Consider the following 22,721-nt stretch of genomic DNA (forward strand, 5'->3'; position numbering starts at 1 on the left):
GCTATACACATTGTGCGTTTTAACGGAAATGTTTGTGAAGTATCATGACTTAAATAGGAAATTCTAATTTTTTCCTATTTTTTAATCCTGTGAATTCCTTATGCAAAATTAAATGATTATTGTAATTTCATTGGATTATTATTTTAGTATTTAAACACTGGGTTTTTTAAACACTGGGTTTTTAAACACTGGGTTTTTTACTAACAATATGTTTTGACAGCAAACTTACTTTTGTTTCTTCCTCTCTTAGAACCTCGAGAATATCAAGGTAAGAATTTAAGCTTTAGTTTTCTTTGGAATATTTTCTCAGTACTGGTGTTTGATGTGGGTTTTTTTAATGTTTGTTTCTTTTTGAGCAAGAGAGACAAAGTGCGAGTGGGGGAGGGACAGAAAGAGGGAGACACAGACTCCGAGGTGGGCTCCAGGCTCCCAGCTGTCACCACAGAGCCCGATGTGAGGGTAGAACCCACAAAACATGGGATCATGGCCTGACCCAGAGCTGGACACTCAACCAACTGAGCCACCCAGGCACTCCTTGATGTGCATTTTAATTCAACTAGGGATACATATGGTGGTTTCTGATGTCTAATTGGCATGTTAACTCTTGAAAATCTTTCTCTTCCCTGTTTGGGCCTAAGTGACAATGTGGAGGGGAGTTGCCATCCCTTAAGATACGAGATCACGAGGAGGAACACATCACCAAAGTAGAGGGAATGAAATGAGTGTAATTTTACATAGAAATGGTTAGGAAACAAGTGATGACATGAGCCTGAGGTGTGGAGTGAGCACTTTGCCATGAGCCGGCTCTTGCTGAAATGTGAAGATAAGAAAACCCTTTCTGAGTCTATCAAGAAGCCTGAGCTTAGAGAAGAAGCCAGATGTTGCCAGGCAGGGTGTGTGTCACAAGAGAGGTTTAAACCAAGGTTTTGAGTCTGAGGTGCAGGGAGCCGTCCATGCCAGGGGAGAACGAGAAGTGAATGTGACACAAATGGGGGAAATGTACTCTGCATGGGCTCCATAGACTGTGGTGATGCTGTGGCGCTGTCTGTTGAGAGCCAGGGTGGCTGCCTGACACTTAGCGAGCCCGCAAAGGCTGGTGTTCATCCCTTTGAATGCAGTGGTGGTGGTGGGGAGAAGAGTGATCTCAGGGCATGAGAGCTCTCACAGTGGGCCGGCCAATAGAAGTTTGCACTCTGTGGTCAGATGAGAGAATTAATCCCTGTTAGAGGAGTCTGTTCTAGAGCTTACGTGTGCTATCCACCTGTAATTATTGGGTGCTTCGTGTGTGTTGAATAATATTCCTTTAAGGTTGGAGGGTAATATTCGCATGTCGGGATGAAAAAAGTTTGTCTTCTAGGAATTGCCATTAACCAGATCCTCCAGCCACTAAGTGTAAAGCTGAGATGGTACCCGTATGTTTGATTCCAAAGACCTTGTCCTCCAGGGCCCCTGGCCTAGGGTTCACGAAAGGCAATCTGTGAGCAGCAGGAAGTCATCCAAGGCCTTTGAGCAGTCAATCAGTCAGCAGCAGTTTGAGCTTTCTTTGTGTGGAATTCCAACCAGCACCTGGGGGTATGAGAGGCTCAAATCGAGACTAAATGATGTTTTTTTGTTTTTGTTTGTTCCTTTATTTGCTGGGACCTATCTATGTACCTTAATAATTGGAGGAGAGAAATGTAAGTTGATAGGATTTGATTTTTCTGTTTCATCTCTGGTGGGGACTATTTAAAGGGACTGAATTTTCCAAGAAGGGTGCTTCCAGATGAGAGAGAAATTAGCAGGAGATATTTTATTGCATTTCTCCATTTCGGACAATATTTTAAATAGGAATCTCATTGAAATAGGCTTTCTTCGGTTTAAAATGCTGCTGAAACTTGATTTCTTCAGACACACGGGAAAGCTAAACTGTTAGGTACACCCACCTGTCAGATCATGTGTCTGTGCCGCTAAAACACTGGGATTATTCGATATAACTGGTTTGGTAACAACCTCAGAAATTGTTTTTATCTCCTTTTAGGTAGTTTACAGCAAACGACCACGAAGATCAATAATTTTAAGAAAGAAAACAAAGAACTTGATGAAGAAATATCCACTTGGGAACAGAAGGTAGCATTGCCCTTTCAAATATTTTGTGTGATTTCATTTTGGTTACTTCCACTCTGGGAGAGCATCCTACTGACTTATTTCATGTGTTCTATAAACAGTCCCAAATGAAGACAAGCTTCACAAGTGTAAAGAGCTACCTCTCTATTTGTGAAAGGAGTCACACATTAGAAGACAGGTTTATCTAGCATTATGCTTTTTTTTTTTTGAATTCTGATTCCTTTTTCATGTTTTATAAAACAATGAATTAAAGAAATGTCTTCAGGAAACTAAGGGAGAACGGAAGTTTCTCTCTGATGGAGCTCTTAAATGGAAGGTAAGAATCCCTTCTTTGCCTAGATTGCATTCTAAAAACACAGGTAAAATAATGAATTAGTATTACTCATTCAACATGGTTTGTTAAAGGAGAACATCAAGAAAGTTGAGCACTTTAATGAAATTTTAAAAGACATCCTTCAAAGTGCACATGCTGCCTTGCTATCTCAGAGAGAGAGAGAGGAATGTGAAGAATCAGGAAGTGCTAAGACTTGGCTGCTGAGTTTTACTGTAATTTGGCTTTGGAGAGTTTTTGTTCATTGGCATTGGGTGAGGTAAGCACAGCATATTAGCTTGCCATTTACCACAGTAGAGAGCGGGCCTCTGGGAGACCAACCTCCTGCCCAGGGACCTGGAATTTCACTATGACCACCATGATGATTTTGCCATTTCCAGGACTAGGGTTTATCTTTTATGTTCACAACTAATTATCACATCATTCAGCCCTGCCCTCCAAGATATATAGAAAATTCTCAAAGACAGTTGAGAGATAATGGGGAAAATCTAAAGTGTATAGTCCCTTCCTTTTTTAAAAAAGTTATTTTTAAATTATTCTTTATTATTATTATTATTATTATTATTATTATTATTTTAGTGAGAGAGGGCATGCAAGTGGGGGAGAGAGGCAGAGGGAAAGACAGAGAATCTTAAGATGGATCCACACTCAGTGTGGAGCCCAACACAGGGCTAGATCCCATGATCCTGGAATCATGACCTGCCCCGAAATCAAGAGTCTGACACTCAACTGACTGAACCACTCAGGTGCCTCATAATCTCTTCCTCTTGTAATGCTGAACATTGAATTTTCAACATGAATGGGGAAAAAGTATGTGTTTGTGTGTGTGTATGCACACACACACATATATAGATGTATATAAATATATATATATTCCAACAAGAAAACCATTTATAAGCTATCTCACATGAACTATTTCCCACCATCTTTATCTTCTCCTAGTTATATTTATGCCTCAAGGTCTTTGTTTATTGCAATGCACAATCCTGTTGTGTTAGGTGCACTCAAATTTGTGTGCGATCATTACTTATGGAAAGTGTTTTTCTCATATCTGTCTTACTTAAAAACGCAAGATGAAAATGGTGAATTCGAGCATGTAGAGTTGAGAGTCTTGAGGTCCAATAACTGTCAACTGGAAAGTATGCTGTCTGTTGGGGAGAAATCCCCGTATTGGCGACAAGGACTTTGCATTGGGAAGGGAAAGAGTGCCTTCCTGCCTTCACGGTTCTTGCCCTTTTCCTATCTCACCAAAAACAAGTCTCAGGTCATGTGCACACTTAGAAAGCAAATCCATGTTTGTACAGAAAATAAAAAGGCCCTGGAAGACAAGTGTAATGCATTGAGGTCTGTGAAAGCAACCAAAGAAGCAAAAGTCAAACAGCTGAAGGACAAAGCAGGCATCCTTGAAGAATTCTATGAAGAAAGAAAAGTGGCTATAGAAGAGTAAAATGTTCATGTGAGAACTATCACAAGTACTGTTGTATGAATGAATGTGACGGCCAGTAGAGATAATTAAAATTCTTTGCGAATTTTTTGCCAAATGCATTCAGAATTGTGCCTGTCCTTCTTACCTTGCTTTCTGTCACCCACATTTTCCTTTCTGTCCTAAGTGCTTGTCACACATTGTGTCATGTATTTGGGGTGGAAGAGGGAAGGTATCAGCAATAATAACAGTGATGTCTGGATCTGCTTGGGATCCATTTACATTGGCGCATGGGTTTCAGTCCCATCACGTTGTCTTTTCATCCACGAATTAGGTCATTTTTGTTCAGGACCACACATGGGTCAAGAATGTGTAGGGAAAAAATCAATGATCTTGCTGCAGAAACCACAGAAATTTATTTCTGGAAAGTGGGTAGGGGCGCCAGTAGTACTGGATCCCTGCATCAGTTCTGCTAGTGAGATTGTTCACAGCAGGCCAATCCCTAAGGAAGCTGAGTTATTTCCTGTCCCCCGATTTTTTAAGTGCAACTCCTCTGAGTCTTGACCAAAGCCCGCAGCTTCACTAGGGCTCATCTTTGCTGGCCGCCTCTGAACTAAACACGTTTCCTTCTAAGTCTGTGCCCATAAAGTTGTTCAGCTATTTTGCAGTTCAGTTGTCTGTCCCCAAGTTCATTGATGAGTCCTGGGGAGATTGGTTCCCACTGCCAGGCTGGCTTTGTCCTGGGCTTCCTTCTTCTCCATCTTGGTCACATGTGTCTTCATGGGGTCATTAGAAATTCGGTGCATTCGCTCACATGTTTCCTCCTTTGTACAGTATTTGCTTTTGTTCTCACGAGGAGATCAGGGCCTTTAGAGTCCCTCATTCACATTGAAAAGGAAATACTTCCTTCTCTTCCCTGGAGACTCAGCTTCTGTTAGTCCTTCCCACACCTGGGGTGGAGCCTGCTCTGTCTCACTGGCATCTTGTTTTTATCATTTCTAAGCTCTTTTGGGGAGCACGTACAGCACCCTGGCCACCTTCCTATTTTCAATCCCTTACAACAGAACCACTACATTCCAGCCACTCCAGAAAGCATTTGTTGAAGGACTGCCTGAGATGCCGGAAGGCAATGCATGCGCCTTTCTCGGTCTAGAGGTTTTGTGTCAGTTTCTAGGAGTCTTTCAATTTTGCATGTGACTCTTGAATACACCCAGTGCCAAGTTGAAACCCTTTAAAGCAACACCATGAACAAAATAGTCTGAGGGCAACACAGCAAACCAGCCTTTCTAAGCATTTCCCTTTGCTGCCTTCACTGTCAATGAACTGAGTCTTGTTCAAGTAGATTGGCTCCATGAAGTTGATAGTTTTCCATCTGAAATCTGTTTCCTGGAGATAAACCCAGACTGTGTGACAGTTCATATCAGGTTCTACCTCAGGTGATGTTGCTGCTCTAAGATTGGCCTTTTCCTCCACCAGGATATGTGAAGGTGGACGCAGGGGTTGTACTCCTGACGCTAGCGATGTCTGGGAGTGAGCTGCAATGGTGGGGAAGCCATATCCTGGAAGGTCGTCTTTCAGGGTGATTGTCTGTGTCAGGGTACAACTTCTGGACTGAGAATCAGGGCTCCCCACGGAGGTGTGAGACTAGTGATGATCTCTTGCTTCATCCTAATGGGTATGGGTGGTCACACAAGGTTTTTGACACTGAACTGAAATGCGCCTTCACCATCTCAAACCAAAGTCCAGCTCTGGGAAGGCACAAAGTGCAATGTTATTTGATGACTTTACGATGAAGGAGAGGAAACAGGTCTGAGAGCAGAGACATGGCAGCAGACAGAGGTTGAATTTCCTTTAACTTAAATGGGGTGTTCAGTTCATATCTCTGACTGTGTTGTCAGTCTGTGCATTTATGGGCAAGGTGGGGGAAGGGATATTTGCATCTAGGCCTTCAAGAGTGCTGGGAGGTACAAAGGCAGAATTTGTGGACCTTGGCTCCTGGACTGTGTATATGTCTTTCCCATCTTAGGAAGCTGAAAATGACACAGTATGAACTGGCGGCAAAGAAGAATCAGCTGGCAGCTGCAGGGAAAATGTGAAAATAGCTATGAAAGAAATAAACAAGTACAAGTGAGTTCAGCTACTAATTACCAGCAGCTCATGAAACCTCTCTTCATCTTTTCGTTTTTAACCTTTTTACAAGGTTAAAAGTCTATGTTTAGACTCAACATAGTAATGTAAACAAAAATTCAGAGGACATATGCATAGAGTATTAACAGATAAAAAGGTAAGATTTAGAAAGAACAAAACAATTAACTTCATCAACATTTCCAGATTTCAAGCAATGGCCAGACTGTGTGGAAACTTCATCCATGCCAACGTTCCTGGGGGGTGGTGTCAAGTCTCATAATCTGTCGGAAACAGCCTGTCTTAGAATGAATCGTACCATCAACATGATAGTGCCATTTCGTGGCCCTGGTCTTTGCAACCCTAGGAAACGTGGTGAAGATCTAAGTGAAAGGAGGAAAGAGCTTTATGATGAAAGACACTTGTCACATGATGAATTAGGGCACAATTGACAGTGGGAAGGAATTATGTGAACTCTGAACCCTACGGTCACAGAATGAGTTAGGAAAGGATGGAATAATAGTTCTGATCCTATTGTACATTTACAATCATGTGGAAAGGGTTTCATGTGTAAAATTGTATTAGGGGACAGATAGGAGGATGATGACAACATGGGCAGATTATTGAAAATCATACCCAATATTGGGCCTTATCTGACAAAAGCAACTATAACTCACAGGCAACAAAATGGACAAAGACAAGAACAGCTGCAGCAGACAGAACTCACCTTCAGATACCAGGGACCCTGAGCTCTGCCTGACATATTGAACCCTTAGTACCTCATGTGGGTGAGTGTAGTGGTCCTTGGAATTCCTAAACACGGACTTTTCATTGTTGCTTTTTCAGATCGCAGTTCATGAGAATAATGCTCAGGACAACTGGGTAAGTGTTTCCTTTCTCCTCCCTTCCCTCTTTGGTGCACAGTCTGGCACGACTGAAGGTGGATGTGTTTTTCTCTCCCAGATCAAGCCTCGGATCTGGGAGAGGGAAATGGCAGAGCAGAGCCGGGAGGTCGCCCGCTTGAAACACAGGTGTGGGAGGGAACGTGACATGAGTTTTTATGGGTGTTTTGAGGGATGACAGCTGTGTTGTTTAGTGTCTAGTCAGAGGACGTGGCATTGCAACTCTTACAGAAGTCCATTCTTTTTCTGTATCCAAGACTGGATGGGATGGAAGGAAAGAGGCTGCTTGAGGGATACAGGAGGCAGGGACCAATGCCTGGAAGTCCAGAGACGCAGAACCCTGGAGGAGAGGTAAGGGGCACGTGATGATGTGCAGCAGCCTAATTTCTGCGGCAAAGCCTTTATCTGTGGGTGATCATCGTGTGTCCTGGACAGAACCACAATTACTACCTAAGGACAGCAGGTGGTCTGAAGGGGTGACAGGATGGCATTCTCCTCTGGTGCCCCAGGCAGCGGAGCACCTGTCCCTGTGACTGGTGGAGCTCAGGCCCCTCCCCTGACTGTGGACCCTCCCACCTCCTCCAGCATCCCCTAGCTAAAGAGAGGATCCTGGAGGGGATGACGGGACATGGGCCTTAGCTTTCTTCCCACCTTGACACAATGTGAAGACTTTATTTTAATTTTATTTCAGGAGTTCATTTCATTACTATTTTTAATGTTGTCATTTTTATTTTATTTCTTCTTGAACCATAGCCCTACGTTCATAATTCAGGCTCCATATAGCTTCGTCCTCTGATGTTATCAGGGCAAGTCTGTGGCTTCACTGCTAAATACCCATCGTTTTCCTTTTCTCGTTTGTATATTAGTGTAAGTACATTTCTATTCAGGTATAGTTATATAATAACTTTCCATGCAGAAGGCAGCTTATAGATAAGCAAAAAGACTGAACAATCCACCTGGAGCCTGAAGAAACATACCCAGGTTAAGCATTCCCTGACGATATACCCCAATCAGTATTCTCCATTTACCCTTTTTTTAAGCTCATTTATTTTGAGAGACAGAGACAGAGACAGAGACAGAGACAGAGAGAGAGAGAGAGAGAGAGAGAGTGAGAGAGTGTGTGTGTGTGTGCGCGCATCTGGGAGGACCAGAGAGAGGTGAGGAGAGAGAATCCCAACACTGTCAGGGTGGAGCCTGATGCAGGGCTCGAACTCACAAGCTGTGAGATCATGACCTGAGCCAAAATCAAGAGTCAGATGATTAACTGACTGAGCCACCCAGGCATCCTCCTTTTTATTCTGAATCTGTAATGAAATGGTGATTTCCCATAATGTATACTGAGAAAGCTCTGTTTAAGTGATGACTTCGAGATTGCTAGTTGAGCCTGACCTGTCCACAGTTATTTGATTATTTGCGAAAAACATGAACTAGGGCACGGTGAGGTCTTTATCAAGGTGATGGGATTGTCCCCCTTATCCTTGGGGGTTACCTGAGGCATGTGGGATACCCTCTGCCTCTGGCCAAGGACCTGTGTAGGGAACAGTTTAAGATATTGGAGGAATGAGGTGAGGGTTTCTTTTAATTTCACACGGTCCACTAAAATAGAATAAACCTCTATCCCTTCTGGGGTCCTTAGCAGATCCAGAAACTGATGCAACCTCTGTGAGTTACAGCAGCTCTGACTGTACAAAGAATGCAGACAAGGACAAGGTAAATCCTGGGACCATTCTCAGTCGTAACACTTTCGGGAAACCCTCATCTGTCTCTACAGCACGCTCCCCTGGCCTAGTCTCGTTTTGTGTGTTGTGTGATATGTCTGCTTGTTATTTGTGTTCCAAATGCACACTCTTAATCTAGGAGCCTACAAGCTTCTCTACAAGCTTCAGCCTGTCATCTTTTTGTGGTAAGTTTAGAAACCCAAAGGGCTTAGAGGCTGAGTACCTTAAGACTTTACCATGTGTTTCTGGAAATAACGAGAGGAGGATGACCCCATATTCCAAACAGACGTCGCCTGGCCTGGGTCACCCCTTCCAGACCTCAACTCTGTGGGAACAGTGTGGCTGCTGTGTCTTCCTTTCTTGACTCTGGCTAGGAGATTAACCTGCTAGAAAGTCTACCATATTGTTTAAAATTGAAAAATGCAAAACCCCACCACTACTCCAACTTTTTATTTTGTGCCCTGTGCAATTTAAAACTTTTTTTAATGTTTATTTATTTCTGAGACAGAGAGAGACAGAGCATGAGTGGGCAAGGTGCAGAGAGATTGGGAGACACAGAATCAGAAGCAGGCTCCAGGCTCTAACCTATCAGCACAGAGCCCGACGCGGGGCTTGAACTCACAAACCGTGAGATCATGACCTGAGCTGAAGTCGGTCACTCAACCGACTGAGCCACCCAGGCGTCCCTGTGCCCTGTGCAATTTAGAGTGGTCTTAGACAAAGTCATCATCATCACTCATCACCTTCCCGTCTTTGTTGGTAAATGAGTTGTCTGGAATCCTTCCAGCTATACCTTAGGTAAAAATAATCTGAACATTGTGTCCTTCGATTGTGTTCATATGAGCAGTTTCTGGTTGTGTCCCCAGTCACTGTTAGAGCTGATACAGTCTCGTGACACATCCCAGGAGTTTTATACCAGAAATCAAAGCACACTTGAATTAATTCCGTCATGTGAATTTTGACCTCTTGTTTTCTGTAGGACTTAATTACTCTGTGTCCTGTAGTATGCTTAAAATCAAAATTCCCTATGAATTAAGATGAACACATCGGAGCTTTGGAGACATTCACCACAAGTCACTTGTTCCTCACAGAAGACTCTCATTCCCCTGCAAGATCCCAGGCATCCTCCACTCCCCAGAGGTCTCAGAGGCCTTTGACAACACTTCAAGAGGGAAGACTCTTTTCAGGGAGAGGAGCAGAGGAGACTAAGCGAGGGTCTGGCTGCAGAACTTTTCGCCAGGAGAGGCTGTGATTCCACGAGCAGAATATGAGCCATTTATCTGCACTCAATTTGTTGTGTTCTTAATATACCAAAAACAGAGCATCAGGAGTCACTGCAGAGGAGGGATGCAGGGTGAACTGGGACATAGATGCCTGCCTGTCTGGAGAATGCTACTTCATTACTATGTAATTACTTCTGTTAACCCTCTAGGACAGGACCCTTGCCATTTTACTTCCGCAGACATGGGCAGTGATGTGTGGTGACAGCAGTTCCACCTCTTGCATCTACTACCCCAAGCTGCAGGTGGTATCCAGTGGCAGGGACAGAGTTTTCAGGTACTGATGCTACTCTCTTGGATCCTGGTGGCAGAGAAGGTGGCAGGTGCTGACACATTCTCCTCTGGGTTACAGCTGCTTTTGGTATTGGTTCTCTTGTCTGGCATATGCACATAGCTGTCACTTCTGTTCTGCAGGACAGTGTGGATCCATGGGGACCTCCTCCATTAACTGGAAGATTCTGCAGACAAGATTCTGCAGATTCGGCCACCCCGACCCCTCCACCAGCAACACTTGGTAAGATGATCTGAGCGGTATGAGTTGACTTGTAAAGCACACTCATTTTTGTTGGTGTTAGGTCTTTGGCCAAGGTGCAGAGGTGGTACCACAGACCATTATGATGCAAGAGGAATGTGTCTGCCGCCATTACCACATTCCTCGTGTTTCATGATCGACATATCATCTTTCTGTCATTTCCTCCACTCTGTGTTGGTACAGGTGTCTCTCGTGGAGAAGGAATGGGGCTGTATGCAGAAAAGCAGACATAGCGGTTCAGCAGAAATGCCCTGCCCGTGTGCTGGGCTCTGTGAGGCATGAGGCACAGCCTCACATATATCCATCTACTCGAGCCCCAGCCATCCATCATTGTTTGATGAGTGATGAAAACATCTGAATCAAGGCTTTTACAGGTCTTTGTCAGGGTTTACAGGATGGGTCTTCCACTTCTTGGGGATCACCTGAGGGATGAGGTACACCCTCTGCATGTGATTTGTGATCTGACTGGAGCAAAGAGTTTAAGTTGTTTGAGGAATGTGGGGAGGGTTTTTTTTTGTTTTGTTTTGTTTTGTTTTGTTTTGTTATGTTTTGTTTTGAATCCCCCAACAGTCTACTCAAATCAGAATAAATGTCCATCCCATCCAGGGCCTTTAGCAGATCCAGAAGCTGGTGTCACTCCCGTGAGTGATACCAATACTGACTCTACCAAAAGTGCGAGAAGTACGAGGGAAATGCTCTGGCCATTTTCAGTTCTAAGTCTCTCCTGACACCCACATCTTTCTGTACAGCACACTCTCCTGCCAATGTCTCTGGTTTCTGGGTCGTATGATATGTCTGCTTGTGTTTTTATTTTCCAAACGCACAACCTTTACCGAATAGTCTACGGGCTTCTCTACTGTCCACCTGGCATCTCTTTGTGCTAAGTTTACAAGTTAAGTGTGCTTAGGGGTGAGGACCTTAGGGCTTTTCCAGTGTGTTCCTGGAAATAAGCCAAGGTGGATGATCCCACACTCCACTTGGAAGTCTCCTGGCTTGCCTCATTTTTCTTGGATCTCCTCAATGTGGCATCACTGCTCTTGCTGTTTCTTCCTCTCCTGTTTCTGTCAAGGGTTTTAATGTGTTCAGAAAATCTGTGGATATCTCTACAATTTGAAAATGCGAACTGCCTTCACTGCAACTTATATTTTTGTATGTGTCATTTAGAGTGGTCTTAGACAGCATAACTTTCATATCCATCAGCATTCGATCTTTTTGTGGTAAACATGCTGTCCAGAATCCCTTCAGGTGTGCCCTGGGTATGAACATTCTGAACTATAAGAGGTGACATACTTGTTGTAGAAAACACGCACTGAAAGTTAAGTTGTGAAAAGAAAAAATTCCAAAATTACCTGTGTGGCAAGTCCCCACCATGGCCTTCACTTGGGTTCACATGAGCAGGTTCTCTTGTGTCCTGTGTCACAGGTACGGGTAAAACACGGAAATTTACACCAGAAATCAAAGTGCATTTGTGTTAATTTTGTTAATTAGAATTTTAGCTCATTTTTTTAGAGGACAAAAGTCCCCTGCAAATTTTACTCTACTAAAGCTGAGAAGCACCTCTGAATTAAAATAAATTAGCTGAGCCCAATTAACATGTATAGGCAAAGTGTTTCTCTAAGAGCATGCTTTCTTTCCAGATTCTCTGCAGGACCTCAGGATCCCTATTGCCCCATGTGTCTCTGTGCCACTGGATAGCACTTCCAGAGAGGAGGAGACCCTACTGTCAGGAGAGCAGCAGATCGGGCACAGGCAGGGGCTTAGAGGCAGAGCTTTGAGCCACAAGGGCTATGATTCCATGGGTGGAAACTGGGACTGTCATTCCTTCTCATTCTGTAGTTCTTCACATACACAATAAGCAGTGGAGGGCGATGAAGGGTGGAGGGTGACCGTGGACTTAGATGTCTTCCTATGGGGAGTATGCTATTTTATTAATTTAGTATTCACTCCATAAATCCTCTAGGAAAAGAGCCTTTCTCTTTTCGCAGTGGTCACAAAGAGGGGACAAAGGAGCTGGGACAGAGGAGCTGGGTGGCGCCATTTCCCTCCTCTGCCCCCCAGCATAAACATAGAGCCACCTACTGGAAACAAGGCAATTCCCACACTGACTGCCTAACCTGCTTACACCAAGCCCCACCTTCCTGTGCTCTGGTGAGACTGGCCTTCTAGGTCAAGCTTGCCTCGGTCCCAGTGGAGCTGAAGACCAGCAGAAGCCCCTGACCACACCACCTCTCTTGACCAGACAGTTGTGCAGGGCTTCCCTTCTCGTGGCAGTCGTTCCGAGTCTCATTTAACAAGCAGATCAGAGCAGACCTAGATAAAAGTCACCACATTCTGGCCAAGGACCATACATTGCCCATACAACTGGCCTGAAGGATAGTGCAGCCAGAACACAAAACAGTGCATGCAACACACAACACAGACACTCCCTGATGTGCCCGGCCCTGGACACTAGATGACATCCTCTTCATAAAGCCATTCATCTCACAGGCAGGTAACACAAGGAGCTTTTGGAACACAGAGAAGGCAAATACTCAGCCAAAATGCCAAGACAAGAGGAATGCATCCCAAATGAAGGAACAAGATAAGCTTATGGCCAGAGAAATGGAAGGAACACTTCCAAACTCATTCTATGAGGCCAGCATGGCCTTGAGTCCAAACTGCACACAGAACCCACTAAAAAGGAAAACTACAGACCAATTTCCCTGATGAACCTGGATGCAAAAATTCTCAACAAAAATTAGCATACCGGATCCAACAATACATAAAAAGAATTAATCCCCACAATGAGGTGGGATTTATTCCTGGGATGCACAACTGATTCAATGTCTGCTAATCAACTGATGGGATACATCACATTGATAAAAGAAAGGATGAGAACCACATGATCCTTTCAACAGATGCAGAAAAAGCATTTGACAAAATCCAGAATCCTCTCTTGATGGGAAAACAAAAATCCCTCATGAAAGGAGGGATAGAAGGATCGTGCCTCAACATCATAATGTCCAGATACGCAAGTCCCACAACCAATATCACCTTCAATGGGGAAAAACTGAGAGCTTTTCTCCTAAGGTTAGGAACATGACAGGGATGTCCACTCTGGCCACTGTTATTCGACATACTGTTGGAAGTCCTAGCCTCAGCAATCACACAACAAAAATAAATAAAGGTGTCCAAACTGGCAAGGAGGAGTCAAACTTTCCCTCTTTGCAGACATGATATTCTCCGTGGAAAATCCCAAAGACTCCACCAAAAAATTGCTAGGACTCGTACAGGAATGCAGGAAAGCCTCAGGATATAAAATCAATATACAGAGTTTGATTGTATCTCTACACGCCAATAATGAAGCAGCAGAAAGACAAATCAAGGAATTGATCTCATGTACAATTGCACTGAAAACCATAAAATACCTAGGGATCAACCTAACCAAAGAGGTAAAAGACCAGTACACTGAAAACAATAGAGGGGTGCCTGGGTGGCTCAGTTGGTTAAGCACCGACCTCAGCTCAGGTCATGATTCCCCAGTTTGTGGGTTCGAGCCCCACATAGGGCTCTGTGCTGGCAGCTTGGAGCCTGGAGCCTGTTTCAGATTCTGTGTCTCCCTCTTCTCTCTGCCCATTCCCTGCTCATGGACGCGCGCTCTCTCTCTCTCCCCCTTGCTCTCTCTCTCAAAAATAAATAAACATTAACAAAATTAAAAGAAAAAACAACAGAACGTCTATGAAAGAAATTGAAGACAGAAAAAGAAAATGGAAAGAACGGGAAAAACATTCCATGCTCATGGATTAGAAGAACAAATATTGATAAAATGTCAATACTACCCAAAGTATCTACACATTCAATGCAATCCCAATCAAAATTGCACCAGCATTCTTCTCGAAGCTAGAACAAGCAATCCTAAAATTTGTATGGAACCACAAAAGACCCCGAATAGCCAAAGTAATCTTGAAGAAGAAGACCAAAGCGGGAGACGTCACAATTCTGGACTTTATCGTGTATTACAAAGCTATAATCATCAAGACAGTATGGTATGGGCACAAAAACAGACACATAGATCAATGGAACAGAACAGGGAACCCAGAAGTGGACCCTCAAACATATGGCCGACTCATCTTTGACAAAGCAGGGAAGAATATCCAATGGACAAAAAGAGTCTCTTCAGCAAATGGTAGTGGGAAAAGTGGAGAGTGAGAAGAATGAACCTGGACCACGTTCTGAAACCATACACACACACAACCTCAAAATGGATGAAAGATCTAAATGTAAGACAGGAAACCATCCAAATCCTAGACGAGAAAACAGGCAACCTACCTCTTTGATCCTGGCCACAGCAACTTCTTGCTTGTTGTGTCTCCAGAAGCAAGGGAAACAAAACCAAAAATGAACTATTGGGACCTCAAGATAAAAAGCTTCTGCACAGCAGAGGACACAATCAGCAAATCTAAAAGGCAGCTGAATGGAATGGGAGGAGATATTTACAAGTGACATATCACAGAAGGGGTTAATATCCAAAATCTATAAAGAATTATCAAACTCAACACCCAAAAAACAAATAATCCAATGAAGACATGGGCAAAAGACATGAAGAGACACTTTAACAAAGAAGACATCCAGATTGGTCACACATGAAAAGTTGCTCAACCTCACTCGTCATCACTGAAATACAAATCAAAACCACAAGGAGATATCCCCTCACACCTATCAGAATGGCTAAAATTAACACCTCAGGAAACGACACGTGCTGGCAAGGATGCAGGGAAAGGGAACCCTTTTGCAATGCTGGTGGGAATGCAAACTGGTGTAGCTACTCTGGACAACAGTTTGGAGATTTATCACAAAAACTAAAAATAGAACTACACAATGACCCAGCAATTGCACTACTAGGTATTTATCCAAAGGATACACAAACGCTGACTCGGAGTGGCACATGCATTCCAATGTTTACAGAAGCGTTATCAAAATTAGCTAAATCATGCAAAGAGCCCAAATGACCATTGACTGATGAATGGATGAAGAAGATGTGGTATATTGATATAAAGGAATATTACTCGGCGATCAAAAAGAATGAAAACTGCTATTCGCAACAACATGGATGGTACCGGACTCTATTATGCTAAGCATAATATGTCAGAGAAAGACACACATCATATGATTTCTCTCGTCTGTGGAATTTAAGAAATAAAACTGATAAACATAGTGAGAGGAAAGCAGATATAAGATACACACAGAGAGGGAGTCAAACGATAAGAGACTCTTAAATATAGAGAACAAACGCAGGGTTCCTGGAGGGTTAGTGAATTGGGGAATGGGCTAAATGCGTGATGGGCATGAGGGGGGGCACTTGGGATGAGGACTGGGTATTTTTTGTACTTGATGGATCACTAAATTCTACTCCTGAAACTGTATTCCACTATACGATAACTAACTTGGGCTTGAACTTAAAACTAAATAAATAAATATTAAAAATAAATAAATAAATGTAATACCAGTCAAAAGAAAAGAATATTTAAATCAGACTCTTTCAGTGGAAATGAAAGACCAAAAGTGATACAGACAACAAAGGATCAGAGAAAACATCAAGAAACAATGGCAAAACAACTAATAAAATGGCACTAAATATAGATCAATAATTCCTCTGAATGTAAATGGACTAAATGCTCCAATCAAAAGACATTGGGTAGGGTGTCAGAAAAGACAAAAGGAAAAAAGCAAGTGAACAAATAAACACACAACAAGACTGTGGGGGGCCGGGCCCCGGTGCCAGGCTGAGACCGAGTCGAGCAATGTTCCCTGTTGACTCAAGCCAACCCGGTGGTTCCCCCTCCCATTCATGTGGGAGGCCAGGCCCCGGCGCCAGGCTGAGACCAGGTCGAGCAACGTTCCCTGTTGACTTAGCCAACCCGGTGGTTCCCCTTCCCATTCCCCCACTTTCAAGGGCATACGAAAGCCTGGTCAAGGCTGAGAAAGTTAATTCCTGAAGCCTGTGGTCTGCAGGTGTTAGCAGTAATGCTACCTCCCTTTTTCTACCCCGAGTCAGATAGAAACAAACATGGGAACTGTGTTTTGCTAGCAATCTATCAACAAGGTCTTGTGACCCGTTCAGAAAGTTCACAAGGTACACAGAACTAAATATCTTGGCTGGCAGTGATCATGTGAAACCTGTTTATTCTTAGAATGACCTGATCCACGAGAGCCTTATATTATAAAAGATTGTGTACAGCAACAATAAAGCCGTCACTTGGGCCATCAGCCCAGGGGACCCTCCTGTTCCCAAACTTTCTCTTCTCTCTTTTTTTCTTGCATTCCCCTACCCTCAGGACCCTGACCTCGGGGTTTGTCACGCCGGTCGCGACACAAGACCTATCTAGATGATGCCTACAAAGCCTTATTTGGACCTAAACTCACCTGCAGACTGAAAGGGAGGGAATGAAGAAATATTTCTCATGCCAATAATGTCAAAAGAAAGCCATTAGCAATACTTATATCAGGCAAAATAAACTCTAAAACCAAGACTGTATTTTCGTACCCTTTGGGTAGATACCTAATAGTGAAATTGGGTAAATACCTAATAGTGAAATAGCGAAATATTTATACCAGCATTACCAACAATAGCCAAACTATGGAGAAAGCCCAAATGTCCATCAACCGATGAAGGTATAAAGGAGGTGTGGGGTAGGTGTGTGTGTGTGTATATATATGTATACACATACGTACATATATATGTATATACATACGTATATATAATGCAGCCATACATAAAATGGAATATTACTCAGCCATCAAAAAGAATGAAATGTTGCCAATTGCAATGATGTGAATAGAGCCAGAATGTATTGTGCTAAGTGAAATATGTCAATCAGAGAAAGACAAATATGTGATTTCACTCGTGTGGAATTTAAGAAACAAAACAGATGACAACATGGGAAGAGGGCAGTAAAAGAGAAGAGTGGTAACAAACCATGAGTCTCTTAATGATAGAGCAAAACCTGAGGGTTGATGGAGGGAGATGGGTGGGGGATGGGTTTTAAGGAGGGCACTTGTTGTGATGAGCACTGGGCGTTGTATGTAACTGATGAATCACTAATTTCTACTCCCGAAACCAATCATGCACTCTACGTCAACTAAAGCTTAAATTTAAAAAAATAAAGCTGTAACAAGAGATGAAGACGGACACTGTCTCATAATAAAGGGGACAACCAAACAAGAAGATCCAACGATTGTAAATTTTTATGCACCCAACATACAATCACTGAATATATAAAACAATTAACAACAAATGTAAAGAAACTCATTTATAATAATGCAAGGAGAGTAGAGGACTTTAACATATCACTCACATCAACAGACAAAACCTCTGAGCAGAAAATCAGTAAGGAAACAATGGCTTTGAATGACACACTGGACCAGATGGGTTTAACAGATATATTCAGAACACTCCATACTAAAATGGCAGAATGCACATTTTTTTCAAGTGCACATGGGACATTCTCCAGAATCGATCACATTCTAGGTACCAAATCAGGCCTCCACAGGTACCCAAAGACAGAGATCAGACCAAGCATCTTTTCTGACCACAAAACTAGGAAACTTGAAGTCATCCACACAAGAAGAAAGAAAGAAAGAAAGAAAGAAAGAAAGAAAGAAAGAAAGAAAGAAAGAAAGAAAGAAAGAAAGAAAAAGTGAATAAAGGCCACAAATAAAGGGTGGTTAAACAACATGCTACGAAACGAATGGGTCAACCAGGAAATCAATGAGAAAATACACTGAAACAAATGAAAATGAAAATGAAGATGCACTGGTAAAAACCTTTGGAATGAGGCAAAAGCAGTCTAAGATGGAAGTATATATAGCAATACAAGCCTACCTGACAGAGCCAGAAAAATCTCAAACAATGGAAACTTAACAACCAAAGGAATGAGAAAAAGGACAATGCAAGCCTAAAGACGGCAGAAAGAAGGAAATAATAAAGATTAAGGCAGAAAGAAGTGATAATAGAAACTAGAAAAACACTAGACCAAATCAGTGAAACCAGGGGCTGGTTCTTTAAAAACAGGAATCAACTTGAAAACCTCCTAGGCAGACTTTTCACAAAGAAGAGAGGAAGGACTCAAATCAATAAAATCACAAATAAGACAGGAGAAATAACAGTCCACAACACAGAAATACAGTTAGAAGATAATATTAGGGAAAACTATAGGCAACAAATTGGACACTCTGAGAAATATGGATAAATTCCTCGAAACACATAAACTACCAAACCTGAAACAGGAAGATACATAAAATCTGAAACCAGAAAGAAACTGAATCAGTAATAAAAAAAATATCTCCCCCAACACAAGAAGAGTTCAGGGCCAGCTGGCTTCACTGATGAATTCTACCAAACATTTAAAGAAGGGGTGATATCTATTCTTCTCGAATTATTACAAAAAATAAAAAAGGAGAACTTACCAATTCATGTCATCAGGCCATCATTACCCTGATACCAAAGCCAGATAAAGACTCCCTTAAAGCAGAAAACTGCAGGGGCCCCTGGGTGACTCGGTTGGTTGACTGTCCAACTCTTAACCTCAGATTAGGTCATTATCTTGCAGTTCCTGGGTTCAAGTCCCACATTGGACCCTGCGCTGACAGTGTGGAGCGTGCTCAGGATTCTCTCTCTCCCATCCCTCTGCCCTCCCTCACTTTTATGTACTCTAAGTAAATGAATAAACCTTTAAAATATATTTAGAATTTGTTTTAAATAAAACTGCAGACCAATAGCCTGATGAGTATGTATGCAGAAATTCTCATGAAAATACATTCAAACTAAAGTCAGCAATACATTAATAGAATCATTGACCATAATCAAGTAGGATATACTCCTGGGCTGCAAGGGTGGTTCCACATTCACAGATCAAACAACATGATGCACCACAGTAATAGTAGAAAGGATAAGAACAAGATGATGCTTTCCACAGATGCAGGAAAAGCAGTTGACAAAATGTCACATCCATTCATGACAAAAACCCTCAGCAAAGTAGATTGAGACTCAACCTACCTGCACATAGTAAAGCCCACCTGTGAAAAACCCACAGCTAATCTCATCCTCAATGGGGAAAAACTGAAAGCTTTTCCTCGAAGGTCAGCAACAAGGCAGGGATGACCCCTCACACCACTGTTACTCCACACAGTATTGGAAATCCTAGCCACAGCAATCAGACAACAAAAAGCAATAAGAGGCACCAAATCGGCAAGGAAGAAGTGGAACGCTCGCTATTTGTAACTGACATGATGCTCTCTATAAAAAACATGAAAGACCCCCATAAAAATTGCTGGAAGTGATACATGAGTTTCACAAGTCACAATATACAGAAATTAATGTACAGAAATCCATTGCGCTTCTATAGATGAATCGTGGATTAACAGAAAGTAAGGAATCAATCCCATTGACAGGTGCACCAAGTACCACAACATACCAGGAATAAACCCAACCAAAGAGGTGAAAGACCTATACTCTAAAGGCTATGAAACACTGATGAAAGAAATGGAAGAGGACACAAAGAAATGAGAATACATTTCATGTTCATGGATGAGAAGAACAAACACTGTTAAATGTATACACTCCTCAAAACAATCTACACATGTAATACAATCCCTATCACCCTAATGAAACATTTGTCACAGAACTAGAACAAGTAATCCCCAAATTTGTATGGAACGACAAAAGACCCCACACAGCCAAAACAAACTTGAAGAAGAAAAGTAAAGCTGGAGACCTCACAATTCCAGACTTTAGGTTATATTACAAACCTGTAGTGATGAGAACACTGTACTGGCAAAAAAAAAAAAAAAAAAAAAAAAAAAAACCGAACGAAAGAAAGAAAGAAAGAAAGAAAGAAAAAGAAAACACACACAGACACATAGATCAATAGAATGGAAACCCAGAGATGAACTCACATCTATATGGTCAATTAATCCTCAACAAAGCAGGAAAGAATATCCAATGAACGAAAGAGAGTCTTGGGACACAGGGGTGGCTCAGTCATGGAAGCAACTAATTGTGGATTCAGCTCAGGTCATGATGTCAGTGTTCACCAGTTTGAAACGCGTGTCAGGCTCTGCACTGACAGTGTAGAGCCTGCATGGGATTCTCTCTCTCCACGTCTCTCTGTCCCTCTTCTGCAAGCTCTCTCTCTCTCTCTCAAACATAAATAAATTCACTTAAATAAAAGTCTCAAAATATGTTTTTAGAAAACTAGACAGCATCTTGCAAAACAAAACAACAGACCACTTTCTTACAACATGCACAAAAATAAATCCAACACGGATAAAGACCTACGTGTGAAACGCGAAACCATAAAAATCCCAGAGGATAACACAGGCAGTAACTTCTTTGACAACGGCTGTGCACACGCCTTTGTTGATATATCTCCTGAGGTAAGGGAAACACAAGCAAAAAGAATGGGACTTCATAAAAATTAAAAGCTTCTGTCACCAAGGAAATAATCAACAAATCTAAAACACAACCTATAGCATGATCATATTTGCAAACGACATCTGATGAAGGGTTAGTGTCCAAAATATATAAAGTTATACACACCCAAAAAATGAGAAATCCAACTGAAAATGGGCAGAGGACACGAATAGGTATTTTCCCAAAGAAGACATACAGATAGCCAAGAGACACATGAAAAGGTGCTCAACAATACTGATCTTCAGGAATATACAATTCAAAAGTACAATGAGATAACTCATCACATCTGTCAGAATGACTAAAATCAGTGAATGACGAAACCACATGTGTTGCAAAGGATGTGGGGAAAGAGGAAACCTCTCGCACTGTTGGTAGGAATGCAAACTGGTGCAGCCACTCTGCAAAACATCATGGAGATTCCTCAAAAAATTGAAAACAGAACTACCTTACAATCCAGCAATTTCACTAAGTGATATTTACACAGAGAATACAAAAATAATACTTCAAAGGGATACAGCAGCATTTGCTACAACAGCCAAATTACGGAAACTGCCCAAGTTGCCAACAACAGATGAAGAAATTGAGATGTAGTATATGGAATGGAATATTATTTAGCTGTAAAACATGATATCTTGTCATTTGCCATGAGGTGGATGGAGCGAGAGAATGTTATGCTGGGTGAAATAAGCCTGTCAGACAAAGACAAATACCATATGATTTCACTAACACATGGAAATGAAACAAAACAAAGGGGGCGGGGATGGGGGGATTGGGGGAAGGAGACTGTGACAAACAGACTCTTAACTAGGAAACAAACTGAGGGTTTCCACAGTGGGATGGGGGGGGGGGCGTGGAATGGGTGAAACAGGTGATGGGGATTAAGACGTGCACCTGGGATGAGCACCCAGTGACGTGTGGAAGTGTTGCTCTATATGTACACCTGAAACTAATATTACACTCTACTTTTACCACCTGGAATTTAAACTAAACTATTACATAAGGTTAATGACACCTACCTACCAGATTTTCTGTAGTTTTCAATCATTTCACTACGTTGGAAAAATAACCATGAAAAATTTTAAAAGCATGTATAATGTGGGGGACAGTTTGTGCCCTTACCTCGGTCTTTGGTTCCAGCAGGACTCGGAAAGTGGGTCCCAGCTCATTCTTCTAGAAGGTCCTGAGACGAATATTTCATGTATTCACATCCTAACTGAATGCAGCTCCCGGTCTTCTGAATTTCTGTCAGGATTTCTCCCTGGAAACCAGCCTGAATCTGGAACGACCCATCCACGGCATCCATGATGTGATGTCGTGAGACCCCGCGATCCCAGGTCCTTTAATAAAATACGTCTTGTTCAAATACTGTCCGGGAAAGTGAGGAATGAAACACGGGAACAGCCCACAAAATGCAAGGGCCTGTGCTGCTGACCGACTGACCAGTGCCCAGGGAAGCCACCCAGGGCCCTCTCCTCAACACTCAGTGCAACAAGGCAGCTTCTCTCTGGCGACTCAGGAGACACCAAGTTGCTGCAAGGCTCCCAAGGTCTCCCCTGGGGAGGGCGGCAGAACCTGCTGCAAACGCAGCTCTGGTCTCTGTCCTGAGGCAGTGGCAGAGGCCCTGAGAGCTCTGGGAGCAACAGAAGCCCTTCCTGCTCTGAGGTGCCCTGGGTCAGAAAAGCCGATGGGGCGCCCTCTGCCGGCAATCACCGTGCATAGAGAGGAGCCCGCCCCCAGGGTTTGTGGTGCTCGCACGCCCTCTGCTGGCCACCATGGGAATTCCTGCAATGTTGAAGGCCATGGCCCTCAGCTGAGGGACTGAAGGTGTTCTGGGCAAATAAGCCTGTTCTCCACATTG

The 22,721-nt window shown here is 42.7% G+C and overlaps 1 protein-coding gene across 1 annotated transcript; it reads left to right on the forward strand.

Annotated features, from left to right (window-relative positions):
• Positions 1-3,178: 3,178 nt before the first annotated feature.
• Positions 3,179-7,416, forward strand: LOC128772505 (transport and Golgi organization protein 1 homolog). Its single transcript, XM_053896704.1, has 6 exons — positions 3,179-3,890; positions 5,884-5,984; positions 6,828-6,863; positions 6,945-7,012; positions 7,141-7,234; positions 7,393-7,416. The coding sequence occupies exons 2-6, from the start codon at positions 5,904-5,906 to the stop codon at positions 7,414-7,416; spliced, it is 303 nt and encodes a 100-aa protein (XP_053752679.1). The 5' UTR covers positions 3,179-3,890; positions 5,884-5,903.
• The last annotated feature ends 15,305 nt before the right edge of the window (positions 7,417-22,721 follow it).

The sequence above is a fragment of the Panthera pardus genome, unplaced genomic scaffold (assembly GCF_024362965.1).
Source record: "Panthera pardus isolate Hobbes unplaced genomic scaffold, ASM2436296v1 HiC_scaffold_8, whole genome shotgun sequence".
Taxonomy (NCBI): domain Eukaryota; kingdom Metazoa; phylum Chordata; class Mammalia; order Carnivora; family Felidae; genus Panthera; species Panthera pardus.

Bases quoted from the DNA above. Each gene is read 5' to 3' on its own strand.
- LOC128772505 (XM_053896704.1), top strand. From the start codon at position 5,904: ATGAACTGGCGGCAAAGAAGAATCAGCTGGCAGCTGCAGGGAAAATGT. The intron at 5,985-6,827 runs GTGAGTTCAGCT...TTGCTTTTTCAG, and splicing joins AAAGAAATAAACAAGTACAA to ATCGCAGTTCATGAGAATAA. The intron at 6,864-6,944 runs GTAAGTGTTTCC...TTTCTCTCCCAG, and splicing joins ATAATGCTCAGGACAACTGG to ATCAAGCCTCGGATCTGGGA.